We start from the raw sequence: 27,136 nt of genomic DNA, 5'->3' as shown, positions 1-27,136 counted from the left end.
GTACTCAGGAGGATCATGCCCTACCAACGTTGGAACTCAGATCCTCACCCATGCCAGGCATGAGCCCATAATTAGCACTCTCTGCACTTTAGTTCTTGGGGCTCTTGATGCATCTGGCAAACCTGTGTCATCTCGGAATTGCCTTTGTACAAACCAGCCCGACTTCCTTGCATATTGCATCTACTCTCCATTGGCCAAGCTTCTAATTTGCTTCTCCCCTGACCCTGGCCAGCCAGTGCACAAGCAGTGAATGTCGTGCGTGTAGACTTACTTTAATGTTCTTGAGAAGTAAACTGAAAGGGAGATCGATTTGCTGCCAAAACAATGTATGGCATGATACATTCCAGAGCCAAACACAAATGCTTTTTCCATTATGGACTGCTCTTGGATTATTCATGCCAGTTCTCCCCTTTATTAGCATGGAAAATCAGGAGTCGATGCTGTCCCTGCTTATTTGAGGAGCACTGAACATGATGAGCAGAGCAGCGAAAGAATTTGCCCAGGGTCGAAGTTTAAAGAATGAACTCACCACACTGTCTTTTTGGGTTAGCTGTGGAAAGAAACATGTGTCTGCTTCTGTAGATCTCTACTGAGTTTTCTGCTCATAGAAACATAGTAATTTTGGTCATCACTGATCCTAGGATTTCCATTACAAAGGGTTCTGATAGTTCATAGTTTAGAATGAAAATGCCACTGCTGGACTGGAGCGATAGTACAGCAGGTAGGGCATTTGCCTTGCATGCGGCTGAACTGGGTTCAATTCACAGCATCCCATATGGTCCCCCAAGCACTACCAGGAGTGATTTCTGAGTACAGAGCCAGGAGTGACCCCTGAGCATCACCAGGTGTGACCCAAAAAGGAAAAAAAAGAAAAAGAAAAGAAAAGAAAATGCCACTGCTTTCTAAAAAAAAAAATGTTTTTAAGATCATATACTATAGTAACACATCTGAGAAAATATTTCAATCATATGTGACTGTGTTTTAGTTCCAACAAGGACAACCCTGGCAGTAATTTTGTGGATGTGAAAATCAACATCACTGCTGTAGCTCAAGTGGAAATCAGAGGGTAAGTAGTAAACGAGGTGTCAGAATGGTTATGGTCACGGCTTTCTGTATGTCAGAGTTATGATAAAACCCTAGTGAAAATTACATGGAATTCTCCTAATGCATTAGAGGTAGCAGTTCTAAATGTTCATTCTTTTCTACCCATCATTAGTCTCTGATTGGTAAGTTCAGTGTACCCCATATGCTAATCAACAAAGACTATCAAAACACTTTAAAGGCTATACTATCACTTGAACCTCAAAGTATTAGATAATTTGCTGAGAACTCTCAGCACTCATTGAAAGCAACCACTCCCATGGTGCCCATGAATTACAGGGGAAAGATAAACAGATTAAAATCAACAAAAGGAAGAAGACCATAAATCTAGGAAGTAATAAAACACAGGGACTATGGAGTCAGGATGTGTTGTCTTCTGGTGTGTAGTGTATCGCCAGTCAGGAAAACCCACCCCAAACTCAGTGTTCAGAAACTGTTAACACTTTTTTCCCCAGGCATGATTGATCGGCTGACCACTTAACTAACCACAGTATGCATATCGTGTGGGCAAAGCTCCTATGATCAATCACAATGTCCTTTCACATTGGACCCTCCCCCACCCTAAATCATATTAGAATATCCAGTGCAGGAGCTGGAGAGATAGGGCAATGGGGGGAGCAAGGTGGGAGGATGCAGTGTTGCGGGGGAGACTCTTGCCTTGCCTGTAGCAGACCTGGGTTTGATTCCCAGCATCATAGGTGGTTCTCCAAGCACCATCTGAGCACAGCCAGTATTAATCCTTAAACACCACCAGGTGTGGCCTCAAAGGAAAACAAAAAACTAAGAATATCCAGCATGACCCAAGGTTCCAGCAAACAAAGATAGACCTTCTTCTTGGGCACAATATTCAAGAACTTAGAGGACAGTGAGCTCACTGGGGTCAAGGTTAAGTTGCTTACTCCATAGCTGACCTCTCATTCCTTTTTCTTCCCTCACTGTGCAGGCTAGGACTCCCAGAACAGGGCTGCCCAGAAGTCAAGATCCCCAGCCTTATTCCTATGCCCACAAGGAAAGCCCTTTTTACCATGATGTTTGGTGCTCAATGCAGGGTGTTTTCTGTTACCTTCCTCTTGTTTCCTAGTTTTCTTGAGAATTCCTCATGTAAATGGTTATTTGCTTCTGTCTAGTCTGTTCTCTCTGCCATGAAGATAATTAAATCATCGTCCTTTGTATAACCATGAAAGGAGTAAAATTTTTGTGACTGAAATTTGAACCACTGAATTTTGCATTCTGAGGAAGAAACAGTTACAATAAGTATCTCATATCATGTTATAGTCATATATAGTATATGAATATACTCTGTACTATACCCACTGAATTTTGCATTCTGAGGAAGAAACAGTTACAATAAGTATCTCATATCATGTTATAGTCATATATAGTATATGAATATACTCTGTACTATACACTATATGTATACTTAATTCTATACATGTATGGTATTATAATTGCTATATTTTTGTTAATTAATTTTGTTAATTTTCTTGCATCTCTGTTCATCAGAAATATTGATCTGTTGTTTTCTTTGCTTACATAATTTTCTGATTTTGAAATAAGAGGGATGTTAGCACAATTCAATGTGTTGAAAGTATTTTTCAATCTGCTCTATTTTCTAGGAGATAATATATAGAATTAGTATTATTTCTTCCTTAAGTGGTAAAAATTCATCAGCGAAGGCACCTGAACCTAAAATTTTGTTTCTGTGTGAAGATTTTTAATAATTCCATTTTATTCTTAGGTGTAAGGCTATTCATATTAACTGTCTTTTTGAATGGACTTTGTGAGTTTTTCTTTCAAGGAATTTGTCTATTTCAACTAGGTTGTTAGATTCTTGGCATAAAGTTACTAATAATATTTTCTCATTTTCCTGTTACTGTCTGTAGGACCTTAATGATAGCACCTCATTATTCCTGATATCTGCAATTTGTATCTTCTTGCTTTCTTACTGATCAGTCTGTTTAGAATTAAGTAATCTTTTTATACACTTTTATGCTTTATTGATTTTTAAATTTTCTTGCTCTGTTATTCCACTGGCTTCTGTATCTGTCGTGATAACCTTTGTTCTGTTCATTTGGAGCTCTCTCTCTCTCTCTCTCTCTCTCTTCTGTTTCTCTCTCTCCCTCCCTCCTTCCCTCCCTACCCCCCACTCCCCTCTCTTTAGTTAGAGACTGCACTACTTTTTCTTACATAAGCTTTCTGCACTGTAAATTTCTCTGCAAGAACTTCCTGAGCAGCATATCCTGGTAGGTTGGGATGTTGGATGTTGGGTTTTCATTGTAATTCAACTCAAAACAATTTCTAGTTTCCTTTGTGATTTTTTTTCTTAAACTCACGTGTTGGCTCATGGGAAGTAGCTTGTTTGATTTACAAATATTAGGAACTAATCTAGGTATTTCATTTTTTCTGCAATTTCAGTTTAATCCCTGCCCTCTTCTGGATAAAAAATCACTATTTTTAAAAACCAGAAAAGAAACCTAAGCATGATTTTTTTTAGTTTATTATCTTTTTAAAATTTACAACTTGTGTATATGAAATCTTGTCTTCTTTAAGCTATTTATCCTCATTTTGGTAAACAAAATTAAACTGGAATTGCTTTGCAATTCCAAAATAAATTTTAAATTAGAAACTGTTTCTAGTCCATAATCCATCAGTTCAAGGCAGCTAAGGCTTAATGTAACTATTTATTCTCACATGCCCATTTTATTAGGTAAACATTTAAAAATGTATTTTTGTCATCAATCATCGTAGCAGTTTTTAAGTTAGTAGACGGGACATGCTTTCTATTCATTTTTTCCAATAATCAGATTGTTAAAATTGTGTTATTTATGTGGTGAAGTCATTTTAGTTGCTGGATTCACAACCAAAAATTGACCACAGTTTGTTCTCATTTTGCAAAACTTCCTGGAAAGATTCAGCAAAAACATTGGTCCAAACTGATTTTTTAAGGAATCACTCTTTTTGATTCTTTAGACAGTAACTTCAGCTGTCAATGTTTAAAGGTACTTTTCTCACCCTTCGGAAAGATAATGTAAACAAACACAGAAAACTTGATCAGAAAAAGTAATGTAGTTGCTTTCCAATCCTTTGGGCATACAACCCCAGGAGTTTATCATAATATCCCAGAAGTCAAAATAGAAACAGAAATTAAGTGACTCACCCTAGGGTCAGAATTTAACCTGATAAGTTTTACTTTCTACTTTAGAAAGCAATTAGCAAGAGGAGGGGGAAAATGATAATATTTGAAGCTGCTAGTGGCTTTACTAATTACAGGAAATCCTGAAAAATTTCTCGAAGGCATCTGCTTGCCAGAGAGATACTTTCTGTGGAAGTTACTTTTACATAAAAGTCTAGGAGTTCTTTTAAGATCACCATTTTTGTAAAACATGCCAGAAAGCGTTATTGGGATGGGAGGACTTTGGGACCATACCCCTTGGTGCTCAGGACTTACTCCTAGCTCTGTGCTCAGAGATTACTCCCAGAGGTGCTTGGAGGACTATATATATATATATATATATATATATATATATATATATATATGGACCTTGAGAGCTTGTTTGGAGGTTCTAGATACCAGGGATAAAGCCAGGATTAGTCACATGCAAGGGACTGATCTCCTTATTATCTCCCCCCTGAGAAAGTGTTATTATTAATAGAATTCTTCTTAATAATATTTTAAATGATACTGTGATGTGTTATCATTTTTATTAGAGAATATTCCATGTCCTATACTTCATTCATTCAGTGTTAACTTGCTAAGTATAAATTGTAGGCAAAAAACGATCCTCTCTCTCTTTCTCTCTTTCTCTCTCTCTCTCGCTTTCATGGGCACATTAACTGGAATCCACAAGGCAGGGGAACGTATAAATAGCCACTTTTGTATTCGAAAGTATTTAACTAAAAGCAGTATCTCTTCACACATAAACATTTAACGCACCACATTGACATCTGGATTTGTATCCACACACAGGAACGCTCACATTTCTTGATATGGCTTCAAACAGGCAGCTCCTCATTCCGTCCCCCATGCTCACTAGCGTGTACCCTACCCACCGGAGGAGGTGGCATGCGATGCACATGTTTTCATTTTCACGTGCATCTGTCACTCACCTCAGTGCTTTCCCCTCTGCTCTCAAGTGCCCAAGAGCTGAGCGTCTGTACAGAGCCTGTATCTGGACAGGAGACTGGCACTGAACACCTGCTTGGCTGCTTCCGGTCCTCTCAACCCCTTTAGTTCTTTCCCTCAGCGCCACAATCCTTTTTCCTGCCTAGCAACAGTTTCCCCAATACGCGGAGACCCTGATTTTCTGCTGCTGTGACTGTACACTGTACACTGCTGATGCCTGCTGTGTCCCCTCAGCTGCCATCAACCTCATGTTCCTTGTTGCAGGGTTTCCCACCCTCTGCAGATTGTCCTGCCCATTCACAACTGGGAGCCGGAAGAGAAGCCCCACACAGAGGAAGAAGTTGGTCCACTGGTGGAACATATTTATGAGGTAGCTATTGTCTGTGTCAGAGTTGTATTGGGGAGGCCGGGGTCGGGGGGTGCGTGAGAGAAGGAGGAGGGGGTTTGTATATCCTTTACTAAGAAACACTTCCTAGTATTTTAAAGGACACCATGCAGGCTCAGAGCTGTTAGATTTATTGAGTTATACTCACAGGTAGGAAAGAGGCGAGAGACACTCCTTCTGAGCCCTTTTCACCTGTTTTTTTTTTTTTGGCTTTTTGGGTCACACCTGGCAATGCTCAGGGGTTACTCCTGGCTTTGCACTCAAGAATGACTCCCAGCAGTGCTCAGGGGACTATATGGGATGCGAGGGATCAATCCCAGATTGGCTGCATGTAAGACAAACACCCTTTCCACTGTGCTATTGCCCTGGTCCCAATGCTCTTTCTAATGTTAAAACAACCCAAGAATAAAAATGACGGGCTCCCTAGACTTCCTTTTGTTTCTCATATTTTCAGGTGCCCCTAAAGCCCAGCCACCTCTTAATCTGAAAATCCCCAAGCAGAAGTTACCAGAAAGAAAATGTCATCAATTATTTACTGATATAGCCTCAAAAAATTGTACATATAAGATATATGTGTGGTAGATAAGGATTTTTTTTTCTATTCTAGGAAACCAAATCAGATCTAAATTACTTATTCTGGAATGTTATATAATCCACTGACCAGTATATATTTTCCAAAGGCAAAACAAAAGCACATAAAAGTAACCTGATGATCTATTCCCACCATGGGTATTAAATTATGTAAACACAAGAAACTTGACCCATCATCAAAAACATGAAATTTTTTGGTTTGGGGGTATGGTACACCCAGTGGTGTTCATGGCTCACACTTGGCTCTGCCAGGCTCTGAGAACCACATGAGGTGCCAGGGATCGAACCTACATCAGCCACATGCAAGGCAAACGCCAAAGCTACTGTGCTATGACTCTGGCCCCAACATGTAAATTAACCCAGGCATAGTGTAAGGCACATGTGTTAACCCCTGCACTGTCTCTCCGGGCCCCTTTTATTTTGTTTTTACAAAGTCAATGGTGTTCATGAAAAATTCGTGTTTTTTTCAAGGAAGCAGGAATGGAACCTTGATTAAAAATTATATTCTCAGCCGTTTTCTGTTGTGGCTCCTTTTGATTTATGCTTCATCTCACTTGTCTGTGTGACTCATGCCCCTGACCTAGTAATTCTGGCTGCAACCTTCATATTCATCTCAAACTACCAGGGACACCAGTGGCATTCTCTGGGGCTGACCCTAAAGCCATTTCAAAACGGATGAGCTGGCCCCATGCACGGGGACAAAGCATCAGCTTCTGCTCAGCGTCAGCAGGAAAAACCTGTCAGCTGCCTGATCTTGCTCCGAATCCTAAATCCTGTCCAAAGCCAGATCAAAGCAGGACCTTAGACTCTCGTGATAGCAAAAAGATAACACAGTCCCCGGGGCACTCCGATTAGAAATCTCATGGGAAGAATTGCTGACAAATAATTTATTAGACTTGATATATACCACTTTCTGCCAAAAAAATGGTAGTGCTTAAAGTTTGAAACATATTCAAGGTCATTCTCATGCAGCCCTCCTTTGAATCTTAGCATAAAGAGATCATAAAATTTTAGGGTAATGATCAGTATTGCCAAAAAAGAAAAGAAAAAAACTTCCCTACATGCTAATTTCAAGTCCCTAAATAGACCCCAATTGTCAATTGATGACATGCTGTTCTGATCATGTGAATTAAATGATCCACCTACTAAGTAACGCTCATTATAAATTACCTTATTGATTATTGTCTTTGTCAGAAGCAGAGCGAGTTTAGCCAAGGCAAAAAGGTCCCGGCAAACTCTGAAGTGAATTTTGAAACCTCAGTAACTCTAAATACACATGGTGCATTTTTTACAAGCTGTATTGTGTCCTTTAAGTACAGGATTCCTGGGTTTCAAACATTTGTCTTTTCTCAAGATACGGCCTTTCTTTTCCTGAGATCTGCTGATTAAAACAGAAGGAGCTTTGAACTGTGCTCTTGCCATGAACTGCTGGAGCCACGGAGAGAGGGAGAGACAGAGACAGAGACCCAGAGTGAGAGAGAGAGAGAGCATCTGTTTGCAATTGACAAGTCGGTAGTCAGGGAAAGAGGCAGATTTCATTGTGAGGCAAGAAGGACTGGATTTTGAAAGCACATCATTAAAAATGCATTTCTAACCCTGTGATTAAATTCATCTAAAATTTTGGTAAACCTCATGATTATTGGAGATGGTTCAGATGGTCTTTGCTGAGATCTACTTGGAGAATTTAACAAATTGAAGGGCCCTTAAGCACCATCTCATCCTGCCTTAAGAACTCCTTCTGCCAGAGAGAGGAGAGAGAGAGAGAGAGAGAGAGAGAGAGAGAGAGAGAGAGAGAGAGAGAGAGATGCCTGCCATAGAGGCAGACAGGGTTGGGAGCAGAAGGAAACTGGAACCCTTGGTTATGGAAAATGTACACTGGTGAAGGGACGGATGTTGCAAACATTATATGACTGAAACCCAATCATGAACAACTTTGTAACTGTGTATATCACTGCAATTCAATTAAAATAACTAAAATAATTAATTAAATAAGTTCTCCTGCCCTAGAAGGCTGTTTCCTCATTTCCATGACCATAGTCCAGTGGACTTAAAACCCCAAATCTGTGCTCTGAAAGTGGATCCAGCCACCCTGGAGTTGAGACTCCTTGTCCCACCTTAGGCTGTCAATGACACGATAATTCTCCTCACTCACAGCTGCACAACATAGGACCAAGCACCATCAGCGACACAGTTCTGGAAGTGGGCTGGCCATTCTCTGCCCGCAATGAATTTCTCCTCTACATTTTCCATATTCAAACTCTGGGACCTCTGCAGTGTCAAACACATCCTGATATCAACCCAGAAGACATTAAGGTAGGAGTCTGGTTTAACTGCGGTTCTGTTGACTTTGTTTCATTATAAGAAAAGCATAAAGACTGTGGCTTATCTTTCCAAAAAAATGGTTAAAATTGTTTAATGATAACTAAATGATAATTGATAATCAAATCTTTTCTTTTTGATGTATAATTGTAAAATATCAGACCCTGCTAAATATCACTCCTAGGTGATCTTCACTTCTCTTAGTTTTATTGCCCAGGTCGGGGTATATTATTTCAATATGAACCTTTTCAGTATGAACCTTTTCAATATGAACCTTTTCTATCTGGTTTATAGAATGTGTGAACCAGCCGCACAATGAAAGCAAAATCACAAATAGATGGGTCATGTCTTGAAGAATTCATACAAAGTGCTATTTTTAAAGTTTTGTTTGGTCTGCTGCCAAAAGGCACGAGGATCGCCGCCACATTGGGCTTTTCAAGATGCTGCTGACAGGAAGTGGTGACTTAGCAACCATTTTCCAAAGGCCACCTCAGTGCCTTGAGCACCCCAAGGCTGGGATTTTCCAGGTCCCTGGTTTTTAGTGGACCCCATTCTCAAAGGGTTCAATGGGTTCTAATCCCTTCTGTCTCAAAAGCTCTGCCCCTTGCCACATCCCTCCCTGATTGACAGGATGCTGGTTTGCTGGTCTCTCTTCATCTACTGAGGTGTTCACATGGCTGTAGAGATGAGCCCATTCAGATTAAGATAAAAACATGTGGGGTGGGAGATGATACTGGGGTGAGAGCTCATGCAAGGTGCACACCTGACCAGGGCTCCATCCCCAGTACCACACAGCCTCCGGAACACCAGCCAGTGTGGCCCTGGTGGTTCCTGGCACAACGGGGCCTTAACAGTGCTGCATCATTAGACCTGGTTGACTTGAATATCCCTTAAATCCCCCCAAAGGACATCTCTCTCTATCTCTCTCTCTGTCTCTCTGTCTCTGTCTCTCTCTGTCTCTCTGTCTCTGTCTCTGTCTCTCTCTCTCTCTCTCTCTCTCTCTCTCTCTCTCTCTCTCTCTCACACACACACACACACACACACACACACACACCAAAGATCTATGCATGCTATGACTTTTCCTCTAGGGAGGAAAGACATTCATTACCGTAAGTCCTTGAAAATGTCCCATTTCTATGAAAGTGGTTTGTCAGATGCACACAGTGAGAACTTCATTTGACAATGGCCACTGCCCTGGTGGCTGGCGGGGACAGTGCCTCTGTTAGAAACAACGCAGAGAGCAGCTTCATGAAACCCAGGCCCAGCTGGCCTCTCTGTCACTCAGGGGCACAAGGGCAGTGCCCGCCCTAAAAGACTTTATTTCTCCCACCAGTGCGCCCTCCATTCAGAGGAGGCTCCGCATTAAAGACCCCACGGAGTGGCAAGCCGACTCCTTTATGGGGAAATAATAAATAGGCCATTTGTATCCCATAAAATTATCTTAACTACTTCCTCCCTAGAATTCCACCCCCGCCCCATTTCCTCTTTCTTGACTCTTCATTGAGATAACTCGAATGTCTTCAAGGACAGAAACTTACTATAAAATAACATCCTCAAATGCTAATGTCTAATATCTAATAACTAAAGCTTTCACATATCCGGTTCTGCAGTAACCTAAACTGGATTTTGGTCATCCTCAGAGCACAGAGTCATGCAGAAAATTCCCAACTCTTTTAGAGTGTGCTGTTTACTTAATATATTTGACACTATTTAGATAGGCTTGTTTGTGTTGTATAACTTGTTTAATGTATACCATGTTGGTCCTGAGTTGTATTTGCTTCCTGGCAATTTAATGATCATTTACAGTGACAAAACATTACTAATAGATTGCTTGCCTTAAATGTTGACAGATTCTTGCAAATTTAGTATCTGCTAAGCACTTATATTTCTCCTACCCAATTATTCTTCAGCCTATGCCTTAATTTCAGATCTAAGACTAATTAATTTTAATGCAATTTAATTATTGAATTTTACACTATTAGATAATTTATATAAGTTGTGTGCAATAATACTATGTAGCACTGTAGCACTGTCCTCCCATTGTTCATTTATTTGCTCGAGTGGACCCAGTAACATCTCCATTGTGAGACCCGTTGTTACTGTGTTTGGCATATTGAATACATCACGGGTAACTTGCCAGGCTTTGCCGTGTGGGCGAGATACTCTCGGTAGCTTGTTGGGCTCTCCGAGAGGGACAGAGGAATCAAACCTGGATTGGCCGGGTCGGCCTCATGCAAGGCAAATGCCCTACCCGCTGTGCTATCTCTCCAGTTCATGTAATTTATAAAATTATCAATCTATGAGAAATGGACATATGAAGATTTGGTCATACTACAAAGTGATAATTCCCTAAAACACTGTAACAATTCATGAAAAATTTGAAATACTTTCAGGTTCTCAGATTTCTTTTGCTTATATTTAATAAGCATGACCCAGAGTCTAAAAGAGCTTTTATCAATAAATTTATTTTTTTAATAAAAAGGTAAAGGCCCTCCCGTTGATCGTCGATTTGCTCTAGCGGGCCCAGTAACGTCTCCATTGGAGACTTTGTTGTTACTGTGTCTGGCATATCCAATACTCTCGGTAGCTTGCCGGGCTCTCCGAGAGGGGCAGAGAAATCGAACTCGGGTCGGCCATGTTGGCCGCTTGTAAGGCAAACGCCCTACCCGCTGTGCTATCGCTAATGATCAGTATATTTCATTTAAGGGACTATAAACAATTGAGAGTACTTGAAAATTAGTTTCTTCTTAAGATAGTAAATAATTTCTAAGTGAAATCACATTTCATGTGACCATTCATTTATACCTAGAATACACACTGCTAAGCAATCTATTCTATCTTTAATATGAATTGGAAACTAGTAAAGAACAGATTATCTACTATGTCTTATTTTCTTTAGTAGATGGCTTTCAATTTAATACCAATTTCAGTTTTTTGCATCAAAGTTCATTGTTATTTTTTATTAGAGTCTATGTAGTTTTACCCATAGTTATTTTTTTATTAGTTCTTTAAGAAAGTAGAAATAAAATGTTTTGGGGGTGGGAGTTGCTTAGTTTGGGGGCCACAACCAGCAGTGCTCAGTGTTTAACTACTGGCTCTGTGCTCAGGGATCACTCCTAATGGTGCTCAGGGGACCATGTGTGGTGTCCGGGATTGAACCTGGGGCAGCCGTGTGCAAGATAAGAGCTTTAACCTCTGTACTATCTCTCTGGTCTTTTTGTGTCCTTATGAATAAATGTCCCCCCATTGGTTCTGTGATGCATCAGTGATCATTTTTAAACCTGAAATCTTCAATTGAAAGCATCTTACACCCAATTCATTACATAACAGAAATGCTGTGACAAAGATTTCCCCAGGGATGGAGCTGGAAGTCATTCCTTCCACTTTTGCTCCCATGGATAGGCGCCTTGGTCTGTTTCCCTGGACAGCAGCTCTCAGCCAAGTCTGTTTTTCAGTTTGGTCTAAGCGTAGGAGTGCAAGCAACAGGCAGGGCTGCCGATGGAACCTAAGGAGAGGAGTTTGAGTGTAACCATGTCTCCACATTCTATCGTCAAAAAAAATTCTGAACCAGTCAGCTGTTTGCTGCGTTCAGACCAATCCATTAAATCTAATTTGTTCCAGCTCCTTCTTGGAATAAAAATTTTAGAGTCAAGTCTTTCTCAACTCTTTTTAAGGCAGTAAAATAATGACTTGAAACCACCAATTTTCTTATTTGGGTGAACCTCCTGGGACTGGGGTGCGTCCTTTCCCCTTCAGCCAGTTCTAAACAAGATGAAGCTGAAAGGGCAAGCCCGAGGCTGTGTGAAGAGCGCAATGTTTGTTTGCCATTTCTAAGGTTTGTGATAAAGCACCCAGGATGAGATGCTGGGTGAAAGGGTGGCAGGAAGGAGAGGAAGGCAGGAAAGGTGACCCCTCACTCACCACACACAGCGTGCCTCAGTTCGAGAAGAAACCTCCTGAGGTGAACACATCTGACAAACAACCAGGGCGGCCCTGACAAGACCGTCACCAAGGATGAGTGAAGAACTGTCTTGGGAGCCAGGGGAAGTGCAGAGGCGACAGTTGGACAGAGTCTCCCAGCTCCAGGCCATTCCCACAGAAAGCCAGAGAGAAGGGACTTGGGGAGCAGAAACCCAGAACCCGCTCCAGCCTCTGGCCCCACAGACTGCTGTGTTTTATGCTTAATGGTGTGGGCCAGCCACAGTGGCTTGGCTTCACAAACGCACAAATTTTTGTCTTAGCCATAGAGCATTTTCTTCCTTCACTACTGTCTCAGGTTACGTATGGCTTCTTGGACACTTGTTACTTCCTAGAACAACAGTCTCAGTTGCCTCTCTTGTGCACTCTCTCTCTCTTTCTCTCTCTCTCCCACTCTGTCTCTCTGTCTCTCTCTGTCTCTCTGTGTCTGTCTCACTCTTTGTCTCTCTCTCTCAGTCTCTCTGCCTCTCTCTGTCTCTGTCTGTCTTTCCCTGTCTCTTTCTGTCTCTCTCTGTGTCTGTCTCCATCTCTATCTCTCTCCTTCTCTCTCTTCTTAGTCTCTCTCTCACTTCATTCACTTTTTATTTTTAATAGTACCTGCCGGTCTATTCCCAGCCACTAGAGAAAATGACTCTTCAGGGCTAATTTCTTGCTAGAACAGCCTTCAGATCCTCTTTTATATTTTACTGCTTATTGATTGATTGATTGATTGATTGACTCTGGGGTCACACCCAACTGTGCTCAGGGCTTACTCCTCTCTCCGACAGTGCTCAGGGAACCATATGCAGTCCCTTGACCAAAAAGCTCCAACTCAAAAAAGTAAACCAGTTCTTTTAATTATGCTTCTCATGAACTTCCAAGACATTTTTTTAGTGTCATTTTTTTTTCTTACACAAAAGAACCTTCACAGTTATGTCTAAAGGACAATTACATGGCAGATGGGTGCCCCAGGCTTGTCTCTGCTTCGATTTAATTACAGAGACTTTTGCATGAGAGAACCCCACCATCTCTTGTGTTCTAGGAATACCTGAAATCCAAACAGATTCCCAACAAATCACAAACAGGGAGGGAAGGGCCTGAGTCACGTTTGTTGTGGTTCCCAGCGCCGTTCATCCTTATTTCACCAGCCTCTCTCTTCAAACGCGGCCTTCCCAACTGGACGGCACATCCTCGCTACATGATCCCCCTTTCGTCCATAAATTTAAACCTGTACCAGAGTGAGGACTGCAGTGAGGAGTTATGAAAATGCAAAACTCCTGTTGGGGTCAGAGTCTGAGCAGCAGCTGGGGCAAGAACCACATTGACTCACAATTGTTTCCTCATTGCAGAAGGGAGTGAAGATACTTGGGTGGTTCCCACCAGCCTCTCAGTGAACAGCGCCCTCCCCTGGTGGCCAGGGGTGGTCACACTTGTGGCTTCACCAGGTTCCCCATTTGCGTCTAAAAATTGGGCTTTAAACCTTTGCTGCTCAGCGTGACTTTCTTTCATGGATGACTTCTTCCTTGTTGAGGCAGAGTGTTCTTTGATTAGGTGGTTGGCTGGGTTTTTTGTGGGTTTTTTTTTTTTTGGTTTTTTGATGGGTCAGGGTTGAATATTTTTTAACTATATTCTGAAATACCATTTGCGAAAAATTGCTCTGCCAACCATTTGAAGGCAATGGAGTGTCAAGATGCCATTACTCAATGTGTAAAGTAAGTAAGTAAGTAAGTAAAGGCCCTCCCGTTGATCATCGATTTGCTCGAGCGGGCCCAGTAACGTCTCCATTGGAGACTTTGTTGTTACTGTGTCTGGCATATCGAATACATCACGGGTAGCTTGCCAGGCTCTGCCGTGCGGGCGAGATACTCTCGGTAGCTTTCTGGGCTCTCCGAGAGGGGCGGAGGAATCGAACTCGGGTTGGCCATGTTGGCTGCGTGCAAGGCAGACGCCCTACCCGCTGTGCTATCGCTCCAGCCCAATGTGTAATGTGTAAAGTAAAGCTAGGAAAAGGGGGTGAATGTGAGTTTCCTCAATCACAGCTGCCTATTAGCTCATCCTGCAGCACCGAGCAAGTCCTGTGTTTTCCTGAGAGGTCACATATGCATATTGGCGAATGGTCATAAAACACAATACCAGCCGTCTCCTGTGAAACCACACAGGAAGTGGAAAGGCTTCAATTTGGAATATTATTTTAAAATTATTCTTCCTCTACTTCCTCATCTATTCCTCCTCCATCTATTCTTCCTCCCCTTCTTCTTCCACCACCTCTTCCTCCTTCTCCCCTCATCTTCCTTCTCCTGTACCTCATTTTCCATCTTTCCCTTCTCCTATTCTTCCTCCTCTTTCTCCTTCTATCTTCTTCCCCCTCTACTTTCTCTTCATCCTTATCCTCTACCTTCTCTACCTCCTGTTTGACCTCCTTCTCCTCATCCTCCTCTGCTTCCTGTGTCCCCTGCAATTCCACTTCCTTTTCCACCAATTCCATCCTTCACCTTCTCATTCTTCACCTCCTCCACCTTCTCATCCTTCTCTTCTACCTTCTCTATCTCTTATTCACCTTCACTACCAACACCTCCATCTCATCTTCTACCTTTTCCTCCTTTTCGTCTCCCTCCTCTTCCTCCTCCTAATCTCTGTCTTGGAAATAAAGAAATGTTCCCTCATCCCTTCCAGGGTGTCACCTCTGTGGTTTGATGACCTACAGAGGTCACACTGTAATACATTCTCAAGTGACTGGAAGACGCAGCTAAAATAAACTTCAAACACTACATACACAAACAATATGGAAACATGTGAGAGAACCTTAGAGATTTCCCTAATTTTCTGTCTAAACTCCGATTTTCATCTTCTGCCATGGAAGCCTTTCCAGAAGATTCTCTATCACAGACTATCCCCAAATAACTCTTTGGCTGAAAGCCCTTCTCCCTGTGCCAGACCCTCCCTATGTCCTGGAATGTTCTTGAGACCATGAGGCTGACCTGCACCTCACTTCTAGGTACTTCATCATCCAGCAGCTCCTTGAATGTCGCCTCTTGCTGCCCTGCCACTGAAATATTCAAGTCCGCAGCCAAGCGTCTAGTTCTGTCTCTTGATCATTTTCTCACTCCATCCCCTCCCCCCTCCCCACACACACAAGGTTTTCCTGCCTTGATTTGAAGACTTGCTCGGAGTCTGCCCAGCCAGCCCCCTCACCATGATGCCCTGGCCAAGCTCCTTTGCCACAAACCCCGCACCAGCTGCTTGGAATCTTTTCTCTCCACCCTGCTTTGCCCTTCTCTTGGCCACCCTGCCCAGACCACCTCACTCATGTCCAGTACCACCTGTTGTGCATCTGCCCCCAAGCGTTAGGGCATCATGAGGGACACATCTCCTCAGTCAGCCTCTGGGGAAGGCCTCTGACCGTGCCAATTCTTTCACTCTCCTCAAGGCCTCTCCCAATTCTTTCACTCTCCTCACGGCCTCTCCAGCCTCGTCCCAGACCTTCTGCTCTTGTCAGCCATGACTTGAAGCAAGAGAATCTTCAGAGAGTCCAGTTTCTCTCTCTCTCTCTCTCTCTCTCTCTCTCTCTCTCTCTCTCTCTCTCTCATACACACACACACACACACACACACACACACACACACACACACACCCCTTCTAATCCTCTCTTCTCATCATCTCTCCTACTCTTGCAGAAGAAGAAGAGGGTTCTTCCTCTGGTTCAAATTTAACTTTTCTACAACAAAAATCACCCACATTCCCCAACCTCTTTCCCTTTAGTATTTCCACCCTTGAATCCCATAAACCAACTTGAATTTCTTCTGTTTTCAAATCAAACAGGAGGCCAGTAGTATGGTTCGGTTTCCGCTTCCATGACTGACCTCAGCCCTTCCATGATCTTCTAGCCCTACTTCCTTATTTTTCCTGGACTCTGATCACAATAAAATGTGAGCCTTTAGAGGGCTTGGGGGGCTTTTGGGGGTTTTTCAATGGAAGCATCTGAGGCCAGGGGAAAAGCTCAATGGTGAGGGGAGCATTCTTAAACTCCTCTGGGACCTGATTTCAAGCCAATTAATTGACCCTCCACGCTGGCCCTACTGGGGTGGCCCCAGTACCCCCAGTTCTACAGGGCCTGAACTGCACCACATCCCAGCCAACTTCTTGGGAAACCAAAGCAACAAAACAATAACAACAATAAATATCACCTGTTCTTTGTAAGCAGGTGCCAGGAAATACGTAAAAGCATTTAAAATTTAAATTTGTAGTAATGTCACCACCTCATTTTGCATGACATCTGTTCTTCAGTTATGTATTAATATTTTCTGTTTCATTTGCTATTTTATTGTTCATTGGCAATTATTAAGAGAACTTTTAAAAATCACATTACCACTAATACATCTTAACAAGGCATCTTTTTTAAAAATTGAATCACCATAAGATAGTTACAAAGTTTTTATGTTTGAGTTCAGTCATACAGTGATTGAACACCCATCCCTCCACCAGTGCACATTTTCCACCACCAATGTCCCCAGTATTCCTCCCACCCCCCTCACCCCATTCCTCCCCCTACCTTTATGGCAGACAATTTCCTTCTTGCCTGTATTGTATCTTTCTTGTCTCTCTCTCTCTACCCTTGGACATTATGGTTTGCAATACAGATACTGAGAGGCCATCATGTTTGGTCCTTTATCTACTTTCAACACACATCTCCCAGCCCGAGTGATCCCTCCAACTATCACTGACTTAGCGATCCCTTCTGTATCCCAGCTGCCTTCTCCCCCAGCTTATGAGGCAGACTTCCAACCCTGGAGCGATCCTCCTGGCCCTTGTCTTTACTGTCCTTGGGTTTCAGTTTCATATTATGTTATTGTATATTCCATAAATGAGTGCAGTCATTCTATGTCTATCCTTCTCTTTCTGACTCATTTCACTCAGCATAATACTTTCCATGTCCCAAACAAGGCATCTTTAGTACCATAAACTCTCCACATAAACTCTCAATAGTAGAGAGAGTTATTCTTCCATATACCTTTTCTAGTTCTAAATATCCAAGAAAAGTATATATATCCAACTTTAATTTAGAAATAGAATCTGGGAGCCAGGGAAATAGTATGCAAGTTAAGACCTTGAATGCAGCTGACCTTGGTTCAAAATTCAGCACCATGTAAAAGTCCCCGGACCCCTGCCAGGAGTGATCCCTGAGCACAGAGCCAGGAGTAAGCCCTGAGCATTGCTAGGTGTAGCCCAAAAACCAAAAAATATATATAGATAATCTAAACACTTACACTATTTTGTAATCTGCCCTCCCTCCTTCCAAAAAAAAGTCTTTCTAAATTACTATGCAGTTCTGCAGCATTTTTTTTTAATGTCCAGCAGACATCTGTAGAAATGTCATCATTTATTGAGTGTGTCACCTCCAGATGCCCACAAAGTTTAAAGTCAGCATCTTTTGTCTCCTTTAGAAGGAACTATTCAGAACATCAGTGTTTGGGGGCTGGGAGCTAGCTCCAGATCAGGGGTACAGACCTGATCTGTCCCCAGCAGCCGGGGCTCCCATGCAGCTGAGGAGCTCCTGGTGGTCCCTGGCACGGCAGAGCCCAGCTTCTCCCCCACACTCCAAGATCAAAAAACCTCATGTTTCACTTTGTTTTGCACTGACTGTGTTTTCCGCTTCATGGGGGGGAAGTGGGGGAGAGATGCTGCCTCATCTCTGAGTCAAGGGGAATTAGTATCCAGCAGCATAAAATCTTCATCCTTTGTCAAATGGCCATTCCTCATCCTTTGTCAAAGGATGGGACCATCTGTCCACTCTCGTCGGCTCTGTAGCTCCTGCAGCACAGTGACCCCAAGGCCATCGGTGCTGCAGAGAGTGACCACAACTCGGCAGGTGGACACTCAGCAAACACTGAGCACCACTTTCATGACTTCTGGATGCATGCGACTTGCTTTTCCGGAAGCTTCTGTCAATGATCCATGCTTTCCTGGGATGCCTCTGATCTCTGACTTCCCGCTCCTGTCTTAGTTTGCCTGGCAGGGTCTTTGTCCTTTCTCTGTCCTCAGGACACTACATGCTTCTCGTTCCTTGGGCAACCCTGACCACTGAAGCTGGACAGGCCCTGCTGGGGAGCAGATCCATGATGGGGCGCACAGCCCCTGAGGCCTGGGAGCAGTAGGTAGGGGTGCAGGCAGGCCACAGAGGCACGGGCTCCCGCTGAGCACGGCAGAGGCCAGTGCCGAGAAGGCTGTGCATGCCATCAGGCCAGAGCCTGGACCCTTTCCAGGGTACTGGAAACGCTTCCAGAATTTGAGGGTTTCCTCATGTCCTCCTCAACGGTGCACCCCCCGCCTGTGGTAAAGGAAAAGGGTGGGTGCAAAAAATTAGGATTCTAGATCCATTCATCTCGACTCAAGGACGTGAATGGGATCTTCTGGGTTTTAATAGAACTTTCAAAATATTGGTTTAATCATCAGATGTATCTGGATTGGAGCTTGGGGTCACACTGGAAGTTCTGGAACATTTGGCAAAGTGCCCAAACAAGCTCAGTGCTGGTCCAGAGTTCAAGTGGTGTGCTTTGGGAAAGTCATCTTTCCCAAAGACGTGGTCGACCCGAGTCCGATTCCTGGCATCCCGTATGGTTCCCCAAACACTGCCAGGAGTAACCCCTGAGCATCGCCAGGTGTGACCCCCCAAAAAAAATTGAAAAGAAAATACAGGTTTTAAAAAAACTGGAACATAAAACTTCCCTGAGGGGGAACTTCATCCATGGACAGGATGTGGGGCTCAGGCTCCCCCAGATAGATTCCTCATCCACAGGTGCCTCCCACCCCCAATTCTCTCCACCACTCTGCACAGGTGAATCAGAAAATCAGAAGAAAAGACCGCCTCGAAAGTTGCTCCCACATTTTCTGTCCTTTGGGGGAAATGACATTTACTTTCCAGGTTCTCCTTCCCAGAGGAACCTTGGAGATGTTGGTCGGTGCTGGATAAACTCCAGGAGAATGGAACACCAGGCTCTGCCAACAGGCAGCAACTTTGACCGTGGACCCTGCACGCGTGTGTGCACCCACCTCCCCACAGGGAGAAACACATACCCAGATTTCCAGGTGCATGGGAAGGTAACAGCATGACCGCCACTGAAGGTGATGGCTCTTGTTTTTCTTTGCAGCCTGCTGCTCCCCCGGAGGACACCCCTGAGCTCAGTGCCTTCCTGAGCAACTCCACCATCCCTCATCGTATCAGGAAGAGAGACGTGCCCGTGCTAGAGGCCCAGAGGCAGAACCCCTCCAAAATCCTGGTGCAGTACCCCAGCATCATGCATGTTGGATTTAGGGAAGTGGTGGTGGTGGTGGGGGGGGGGGGTTTACAGTTTCCTGCCGTGAGCAGACATGTCTGTGCCTTTGGCAGAACATAATATCAGAACATAAACGAAGGGAGCTCTGCTCTGCACATGAAGGAGCATTTGCTATGTCCCACAGGCGTTCCTTAAACCTGCCACTCAGGCCGCACTGGAGAAACAGTGATGGGAACAAATCAAAGTCCTGTTGTTAGCTCGTCCGCAGACATAGGGCCAGGCAGAGTCTGACAAATGTGAGCCACGACCCACACCTGCTGCACGGAAGGGTGTTGAGCGGACCTTGGGCCTCACCGCTGCTGGGAGGCCAGAAAGGAGGAGAATGGAGTGTCCAGGTTTAAGGGCCAAAGTCCCTGGGGAAACTTAGCATGGAGGTTGGTGATGAAGCCATCCTGAGCCATAGTTCTTCTATAAAACACAGGACCAGCTTGCAAATAAGGGCTCATTCCTTTCCTGGACTCTCCCACAGGGAAGGCCCCTCACCTGCACACTTAAAGAAGGGTTCAAGTGTTGCTCTTGGTTTGTTTTCTCATGGGGCTCTCACACACGCACTGACACCCAGTTCATCTTGACCACATGATGAGATTCAAGTGCGGAAATGTCTGAAGTCAAAGAAGCAAGTCTAACAGAGTAAGCCCAAATGAAATCAAGAGAGGAAGTTGTATTGTGAGCACAGGAAGTTGTGTGGCAAAAGGCTCTGTCAGCTGGTAGATGATGCAAGTCCCTGCATGTTTTTAGGATTCTGTGATTCAAAAAACAAACAAGAAAAAAAAAAAGCACAAAGCAATCAAAATGCTATTTAATTTGGGACAAATGTACAAACTGTATGTTGAGTATTTTTGTAAACCTTCTTCCAGGAGGAATGATAGAAAATAAAGCTATGATGAACTAGATTGCCAGTACGTTCATGAGAACCCCCTGGACAGCCAATTATCCAGATCTTGGAGGACTGACAAGCTGGAAATAGAGTTTCAAACTGATTTTTTAATTTCCACTGTGGTGTATATCTCCCCAGTATACAGAGGCAGGCAGGAAGCCCAAGAATAGAAACTATGGAAAAGTTTTGGGCTCTTTTGTTAGATTCTTTCCCGTCTGCTCTTACTAAAGATTTTTAAGGCAAGGTGACTTTTGATTATCACAGAGATTTATCACTTACAGATGAGAGCAAGACAACTCTTTATCTCCATATCTGATTTTGTTCACTCAAATTTTACTCTCTCTCTCTCTCTGGTTCAAAATTATTCAAAATTAAAACCCAAATGGAAATTCAAAATTGAACTCAGGTTCAAAAAATTATAAAGCATCCACCTTCCCATATCCTGCAGTCAAACAATTCTGGAGAGAAAGTGATTATGCAGAGTTTATTCTAAAATCAAAAGCGGAAATAAGACCTCCTACAGTTTTTGTTTAGTTAAAAACAACTTACTGAATCACATTTCTGATTAGGAATTTGAAAGTGCAAAATGCCAACATCCCAGTTGGGATCAGAAGTTCCAATTTGCATAGCAAAAAAATGGAGTCAGTGACACTGAAATGTAATTTCTCTTCTGCCTAAGAATATCTTTGCCTTCCCCATGGGGGCCTCCTGCTGCTTTGATAGTTATCACCCCATCCCTTCCCTATTCTGCTTAGGGAAACCTTATCCTTCTAATCCTCTCCATCATTTGATACTATCAGCCACTTCCTGAAACTACTGCATTCCTTGGCATCCCCCCAAACCTTCTCTTCTGCTTCCCTTCCTCCCTTTGACCTACCTCCTACAGCTTTGTGCTGACCTCGCTTCTGCCCACGATGCCCTGCTCCTGATCTCAGAATTCCACTTTCATCTACCCCCACTGCCCCCTCCTCTTTTTTGTTGCTCTTTCAGGTCATGTCTTGCCTGATCCTTATTCCAGCCACCGCCAGGAATGACCTGCCATCTTTGCCTTTGCTGTGTGTGAGCCACTCCCAGTCCAGCACTGTGAACTGTCCCCATGATCCCTCCCAGGACCCTTGTCTTGAATTCCCAGTCTCAGCCATGCCAGAATCCAAACCCCTGGCCAGAGCTTCCCAGTTTCCCAGCTCAAGGAGCTTCTTCCACCGCCCCCTCCCCATCACCTTCAAAACTTCCTTCAGATTGATCTTGCTCTTCTCTTCAAGAGCCTTCTTCATCTCTCACTGAAATTCTTGCAATAGACCCTCATCCTTCCTGCTTCTCTCTCTCTCTCCCTCTCCCTCTCTCTTGGTCTCCCATTTCTTTCTCTCTTCTCATCTGTCCCTCTAAGACACACATCTGATGCTAGCCCTCACTCTCAAAGCTTTGTGGACTCCCTAGTCTCTACAGCACAAACTGGAAGATCCTTTAGCACATAATTTGGCGTCTCTTTTCTCTCGTTTCCATCCGTCCATGCCTCTCCTAATACCTTTTCTCCTCTTTACTGAACATACTCTGGTCTCATATCTGGTATCGCCAAGAGATGTACCAAGAGAACCAAGATAGGACCCCTCTTGTCCTGCTCACTGATGGTTTCTCCTGCTTGGAGCTTCATCCCAAGCATTCCTCTCCCAGTATCATCCAGCAGAGCCAGTGCACTGGAAGCTACATCCCACCATCCCAGGGAGCTTATAAAATTGTGCCTCTGACTCCAGAAGGTAGCCTCGCTCACACAGTCCATCCATAAAGGCCCTGAGGTAGGCAGGAGAGCCTTTTGGGAGACAAGATTGTGACCCCACACCTCTCAGTACCCAACCATTGGACAACAAGTCAGCCCAGTCCCTGTACTTGGGCACTTCCTGTAGAAATCTGGTCCTGCCATAACTGATCAAATGCCCATCGTGCAGAACTTGGTGGGGGTTGTTCTTTTTTTTTTTTCAAGAAAACTCTGAGGTTCTCTAAAAAAGATTTCGTGGTAGTATATTTCTCTGGATCCTCTGCGCTGAAACAATTCATCCATGTAAAATGTCAACTAGTCCCTTCACATCATAGCTGGTATATGGATTTTTGTGTTTATCAGTGCTGGAGACATTTTTTAAAATGGACATAGCATTGGGCACGATATAAATTCAAATCAGTGAAAGGGGACCTTCAAGAAGGCTACCCCAGTGCCTGGTATGGAAAATGGACAGACAGTGAGGTGTCCAAGATCCCTACTCAACAGGCCATACCCCACCAGAAAAAGCAGTCCCAAGGCAGAGAGTTAGAGACATCAATACTTGCCACCAACCTGCAGTTCTGACATCAGTGGCCCATGCTAAGCCGGCGATTCTAGAATGTGGTTTCAAAAACACCTTGAAGAAAGGACTCACCGAAGATCCTGCCTCATCACCAGAAAGTCATCTTGAGAGAGAGGAAAGTGCAGGAGATGATGTCACAGTCTCCGTGGAGGTCTTAAAGAGTTCCTCCATTCCGGGTCCTTCTACAGAGGCTTCCTAGGCCTTGGTCATTCCACAACAGATGCTGGGAAAGCCCTAAGGAACCTACACCTAAGCGCTGAGGAAGCAAAGCCAACAACCCAGTTGGCTGCAGGAAATTCTTCAACTACCCTCAACAATAATTCACGATTGCTCACTGAACTTCCCGTAGTGTGGCTTCTCCCATTACCACCATACATGGATGCAATGTTCCTGCCAATCTTGCCTGCTTCAATGCCGTTGCTCTTATTGAATGAAGAACAAATTATTGACAATTATATTAATGATTCTGGGAGGACTTGGGCACCCCAGGGGTGGTGCTGGGCACCATGGACACTGCAGGGCCTGTGCTGGAACTTTCCAACCTGGCTAGCCAGGAGTGACTCCTGTTCATGCTGAGCAGTGCTTGGGAGCTCCAGTTCAAAGAGGTTTTAAATCAATAATTGGGGGTGGCTAACAAGGCAGTACAACGGGTAAGGCACTACTTGCCTTGCATGTGGCAAACCAAGGTTTGATCCCCAGCACCCCGAGCACAGTTAGGAGTGATCCCTGAGCACAGAGCCAGGGGTAAGCCCTGAACACCATCGGGTGTGCCCCCCCAAATAACAATCATTTAATGTGGGGGGAATAATGATTTCTCCATCACAAAAGCACTGGTTTTCTGCTGTTTTTCCTGTCTTTCCTCTCCGCAGAATTGCACAAACATCGAGTGCTTACAGATTTCCTGTGCAGTTAGCCGACTCGCAAGAGGAGAGAGCGTGGTCCTGAAAGTCCGATCCCGGCTCTGGGCAGAGACGTTTCTCCAGGTAATGGAATAGGGGAACCCCAGGGAGCCTCGCCCCTCTCGCTTCCTCTCCCCCCTGTGCTCTCATTAACAGGCTCTCTTGCACGCTTTCTCAACCACTCACACACTCTCTCCCCCACACACATCTTTGATAGTTTTATCGTGCAACTTCCACAGAAGAGAAACATTTTCTGATCCAGGGTAAACAGCTGGCAATTCCTCATGCCCTTGATTTCTGACATTCTGGTCACAGGAAGATTTTATCAAGGTTGATTCTGAATGGTTTCCTGGTGGTGACTGTCACAGGAGACAGCATCCTCATTTGGAATAAGTTTAGGGATAGAGGAATAGGACAGCAGTTAGGGTGCTCACCTTCCACGCAACCCCCAAAACCACCGGTGGTCCCCAGAGTCCTCTCAGGAGGGCTCCCTGAGTACAGAGCCAGGAGGCAGTCCTGAGCACCTCCGGTTGTGGCTTTAAAACCAACAACAACAAAAACCTTTTTAGTAAGTTTAATGTTTAGCCAGTCTGGCACGGACTTAGTCCTCTCACAAGAGACATTGTGTTGAATTTTGAACCTGCCTGCGCTGAGTGTATCCATGCACTGAATGTTCCAGAAGGAACTCAGAGCAGGGAAGCTGGTGCTGTGATTGGTCATGCTCTGACTTGAACCCACTCAGAAATCTCACTCTCCTCGCCATTCCTTATCAATGCCCTAACTTTTATTGGCACAGTGGCCCTAAGCCAAGCACTCTGCAAAAGCATAGAAGAGGCAGGCAGTGGTCTGCAAACTACGGCCAGAGTGACTTGGCACGGGCAAAGGAAAGGGGCATTTTTTGAGGAGGAATGGTTACATGGGCCAAGCTCAAGCTTCCAAAGATGTTATCAAGGGGTAGTAACACAGTAATGCAGCCGCTATTTCAATACTGACTCCAGGAGCTGGCAGTAGATGTATTACCTGAGTAGACTGCTATTTGGGAATGGAGACTGTTTCTAACTTAAGAATAGAGCAGTTACACAAAGAACATAGCACAAGGCATTCCACTTTGCACAGGGAATCAATAAATGCAAGATAAGTAGAACTTTTCAATGTTGAACCAGCTGGTCACAGCCAACAAGCTTTCATTTCCATTCCTCAGAGGTCTGGGGCATCTGAGAAATGAAAAATCAAAATGCATCTTCCTTTTGAGAACAGAAGACATTTTGATTTGGGAGGATAAACCTAAAATGAAAAACTGCAGATCCATAGGCTGTCCTGTGAACTGACTCTTTGCCACAGTTCCAAGTCCCAGACTTCCAGTTTGCACTGCTGAAGAGCAAAGGAAGAACATCTGTCCCTCATCCTCCTTGTGATCAGCAGCCCTCTTTGAACAGACCTCTAACAGTTCCTAAGTACCTTGTTCTAATCGGAGGGGTCTCATTCCATGACTGAATGAGTTGATGTCGAATTGGTGGTATCAAATGGGAAGACCTTGGAATAACCAATCTGAGGTCATAAAATGAGTTGATAAAATGCTTCCATGCACATGAGGGGCACAGAACACAGAAACATTATGAATCACACCTGAGGCCATCCATTCTTCTACAACCTTCTTGGAGAGCAGAGTAATAGAGAAAAGTTAAAACTGGGAAAGTCAGAAATGTGGACAAATCAAGCATTATCTCAAACCTGCTGAATCGGAAAGTCATAGCCTGACCCCAGGTGTTTCTGTGGCAAAGCTAGATGGTTTGGGAGCTAGTGGGAACAACAGGAAATGTTGGTGATGGATGGAAGTGGGGGCAAGAATCAAACTGGCCCAGAGCAGGAGGTGGAAAGGAAGCAGGTGAAGGAAAATTCCCTCCGAGAAACACGTTTCTCCATTATCTACATTGTAGAATTCAAATCCCATCTCCTGTTCAAGAAACGTCCTTGCTCACCAACGCAGAATCAGGCAGGATGAAGACTTTCCCTCTGGTTCCAGTGAGGGGCCTGACATCCTCACACATTTTGTTTGCCAAGATCAAGCACAGGACATTTATTTTTCCATCAATCCCTGATTGAACTTGAAACACAAAAAGAAAATCACGGGAGGTTTGAGAGCTAGACCCACACCTGCGTGTGTTATTATGACCCTGACACAGAATCTCATCACCAGAGTTTGTCATGTGCTTCCTGTGTCAGCCAGCAAGTATGGTAAAGAACACATATTTAAATCATCAAGTACATAAAAGTCTTCCGAACAAAGATTTCCTCGTTTTATAAAATACTTCCATCTCTGGCTCTGCCTCCCTCTGTCTTTGTCTGTCTTGCTCTCTCCCTCTCTCTGTGTCTCTCTGTCTCTCTGTCTCTGCCTCTGTCTCTCTCTGTCTCTCTCTAGGTCTCTGTCTCTCTCTCACACACACACACACACATACACACACAGACACAAAACTAAGATTTCAGAGCTTTCCGTTAAAATGGAACCGCCAGAAGATAAGAGAACAGCAGGAGAATAACAAGCAAAAAAGAATTTCTAAATGAATACAGTTGCTTATCTTGGAATGCAGGGGTGGAAAGAAAGAAAAAGCCAAAGATATAGTGACTTTAAGTATTTTAGAGTTTTGCATACCCTGGGATGTCCTTATCATGTAGAGGAAATGGAAACTGTTGAAGAGAAAAAAAATTCTGCTATCAAGAAAAAAAACTGTAAAAAATGTTTTCTTTTTAAAATATATCATTTGAGAATGGGTTTTAAGAAAATAACATCTAACAAATTGACTTGGTCTCAAAAAAAGCCAACAATGAATTATAGCTAGCAATGTGATAGAGATATAGATATTAATGTGATAGTATTATTATTTAATAATAAACTGCATTCTGGGAGAAAGAAGATGCAACATGAAAATTATTTTAATATTTGCTGATTCCCATGCTGTAAATATCCCCAGCAAGGTGGGTTCCAAGCTGCCAATGTGGCATCGCTGAATCCAGGCTTGGAAGAAATACATCCATCCGCTCGCTTGTCCCTTACAGACATGAATACCAAGCGCATCCATCCCAGCAAGACGCAATGAAATCTTTAGGAAATGCTGAGTCTTGGGTGCTTATTACCTTTTCTAAAATGTAAATTACTCAGGTTTATGGGCTGGAGCGATAGCACAGCGATAGGGCGTTTGCCTTGCACGCAGCCAACATG

General features: G+C 43.8%; 1 protein-coding gene across 1 annotated transcript in view; it reads left to right on the top strand.

The window, feature by feature from the left end:
* Positions 1-27,136, top strand: part of ITGA8 (integrin subunit alpha 8) — a 144,686-nt gene that overhangs the window by 106,635 nt on the left and 10,915 nt on the right. The window contains exons 23-27 of the mRNA XM_056114641.1: positions 986-1,066; positions 5,489-5,594; positions 8,355-8,513; positions 19,622-19,750; positions 23,890-24,003. Of these exons, the coding sequence (XP_055970616.1) occupies positions 986-1,066; positions 5,489-5,594; positions 8,355-8,513; positions 19,622-19,750; positions 23,890-24,003 (589 nt within the window). The remainder of the gene's footprint in view (positions 1-985; positions 1,067-5,488; positions 5,595-8,354; positions 8,514-19,621; positions 19,751-23,889; positions 24,004-27,136) is intronic.

This window comes from Sorex fumeus, unplaced genomic scaffold (genome assembly GCF_029834395.1).
Source record: "Sorex fumeus unplaced genomic scaffold, SorFum_2.1 ptg000026l, whole genome shotgun sequence".
Taxonomy (NCBI): domain Eukaryota; kingdom Metazoa; phylum Chordata; class Mammalia; order Eulipotyphla; family Soricidae; genus Sorex; species Sorex fumeus.
The sequence above is the reverse complement of the archived record's forward strand: the minus strand, read 5'-3'. Positions and strand labels throughout refer to the sequence as shown.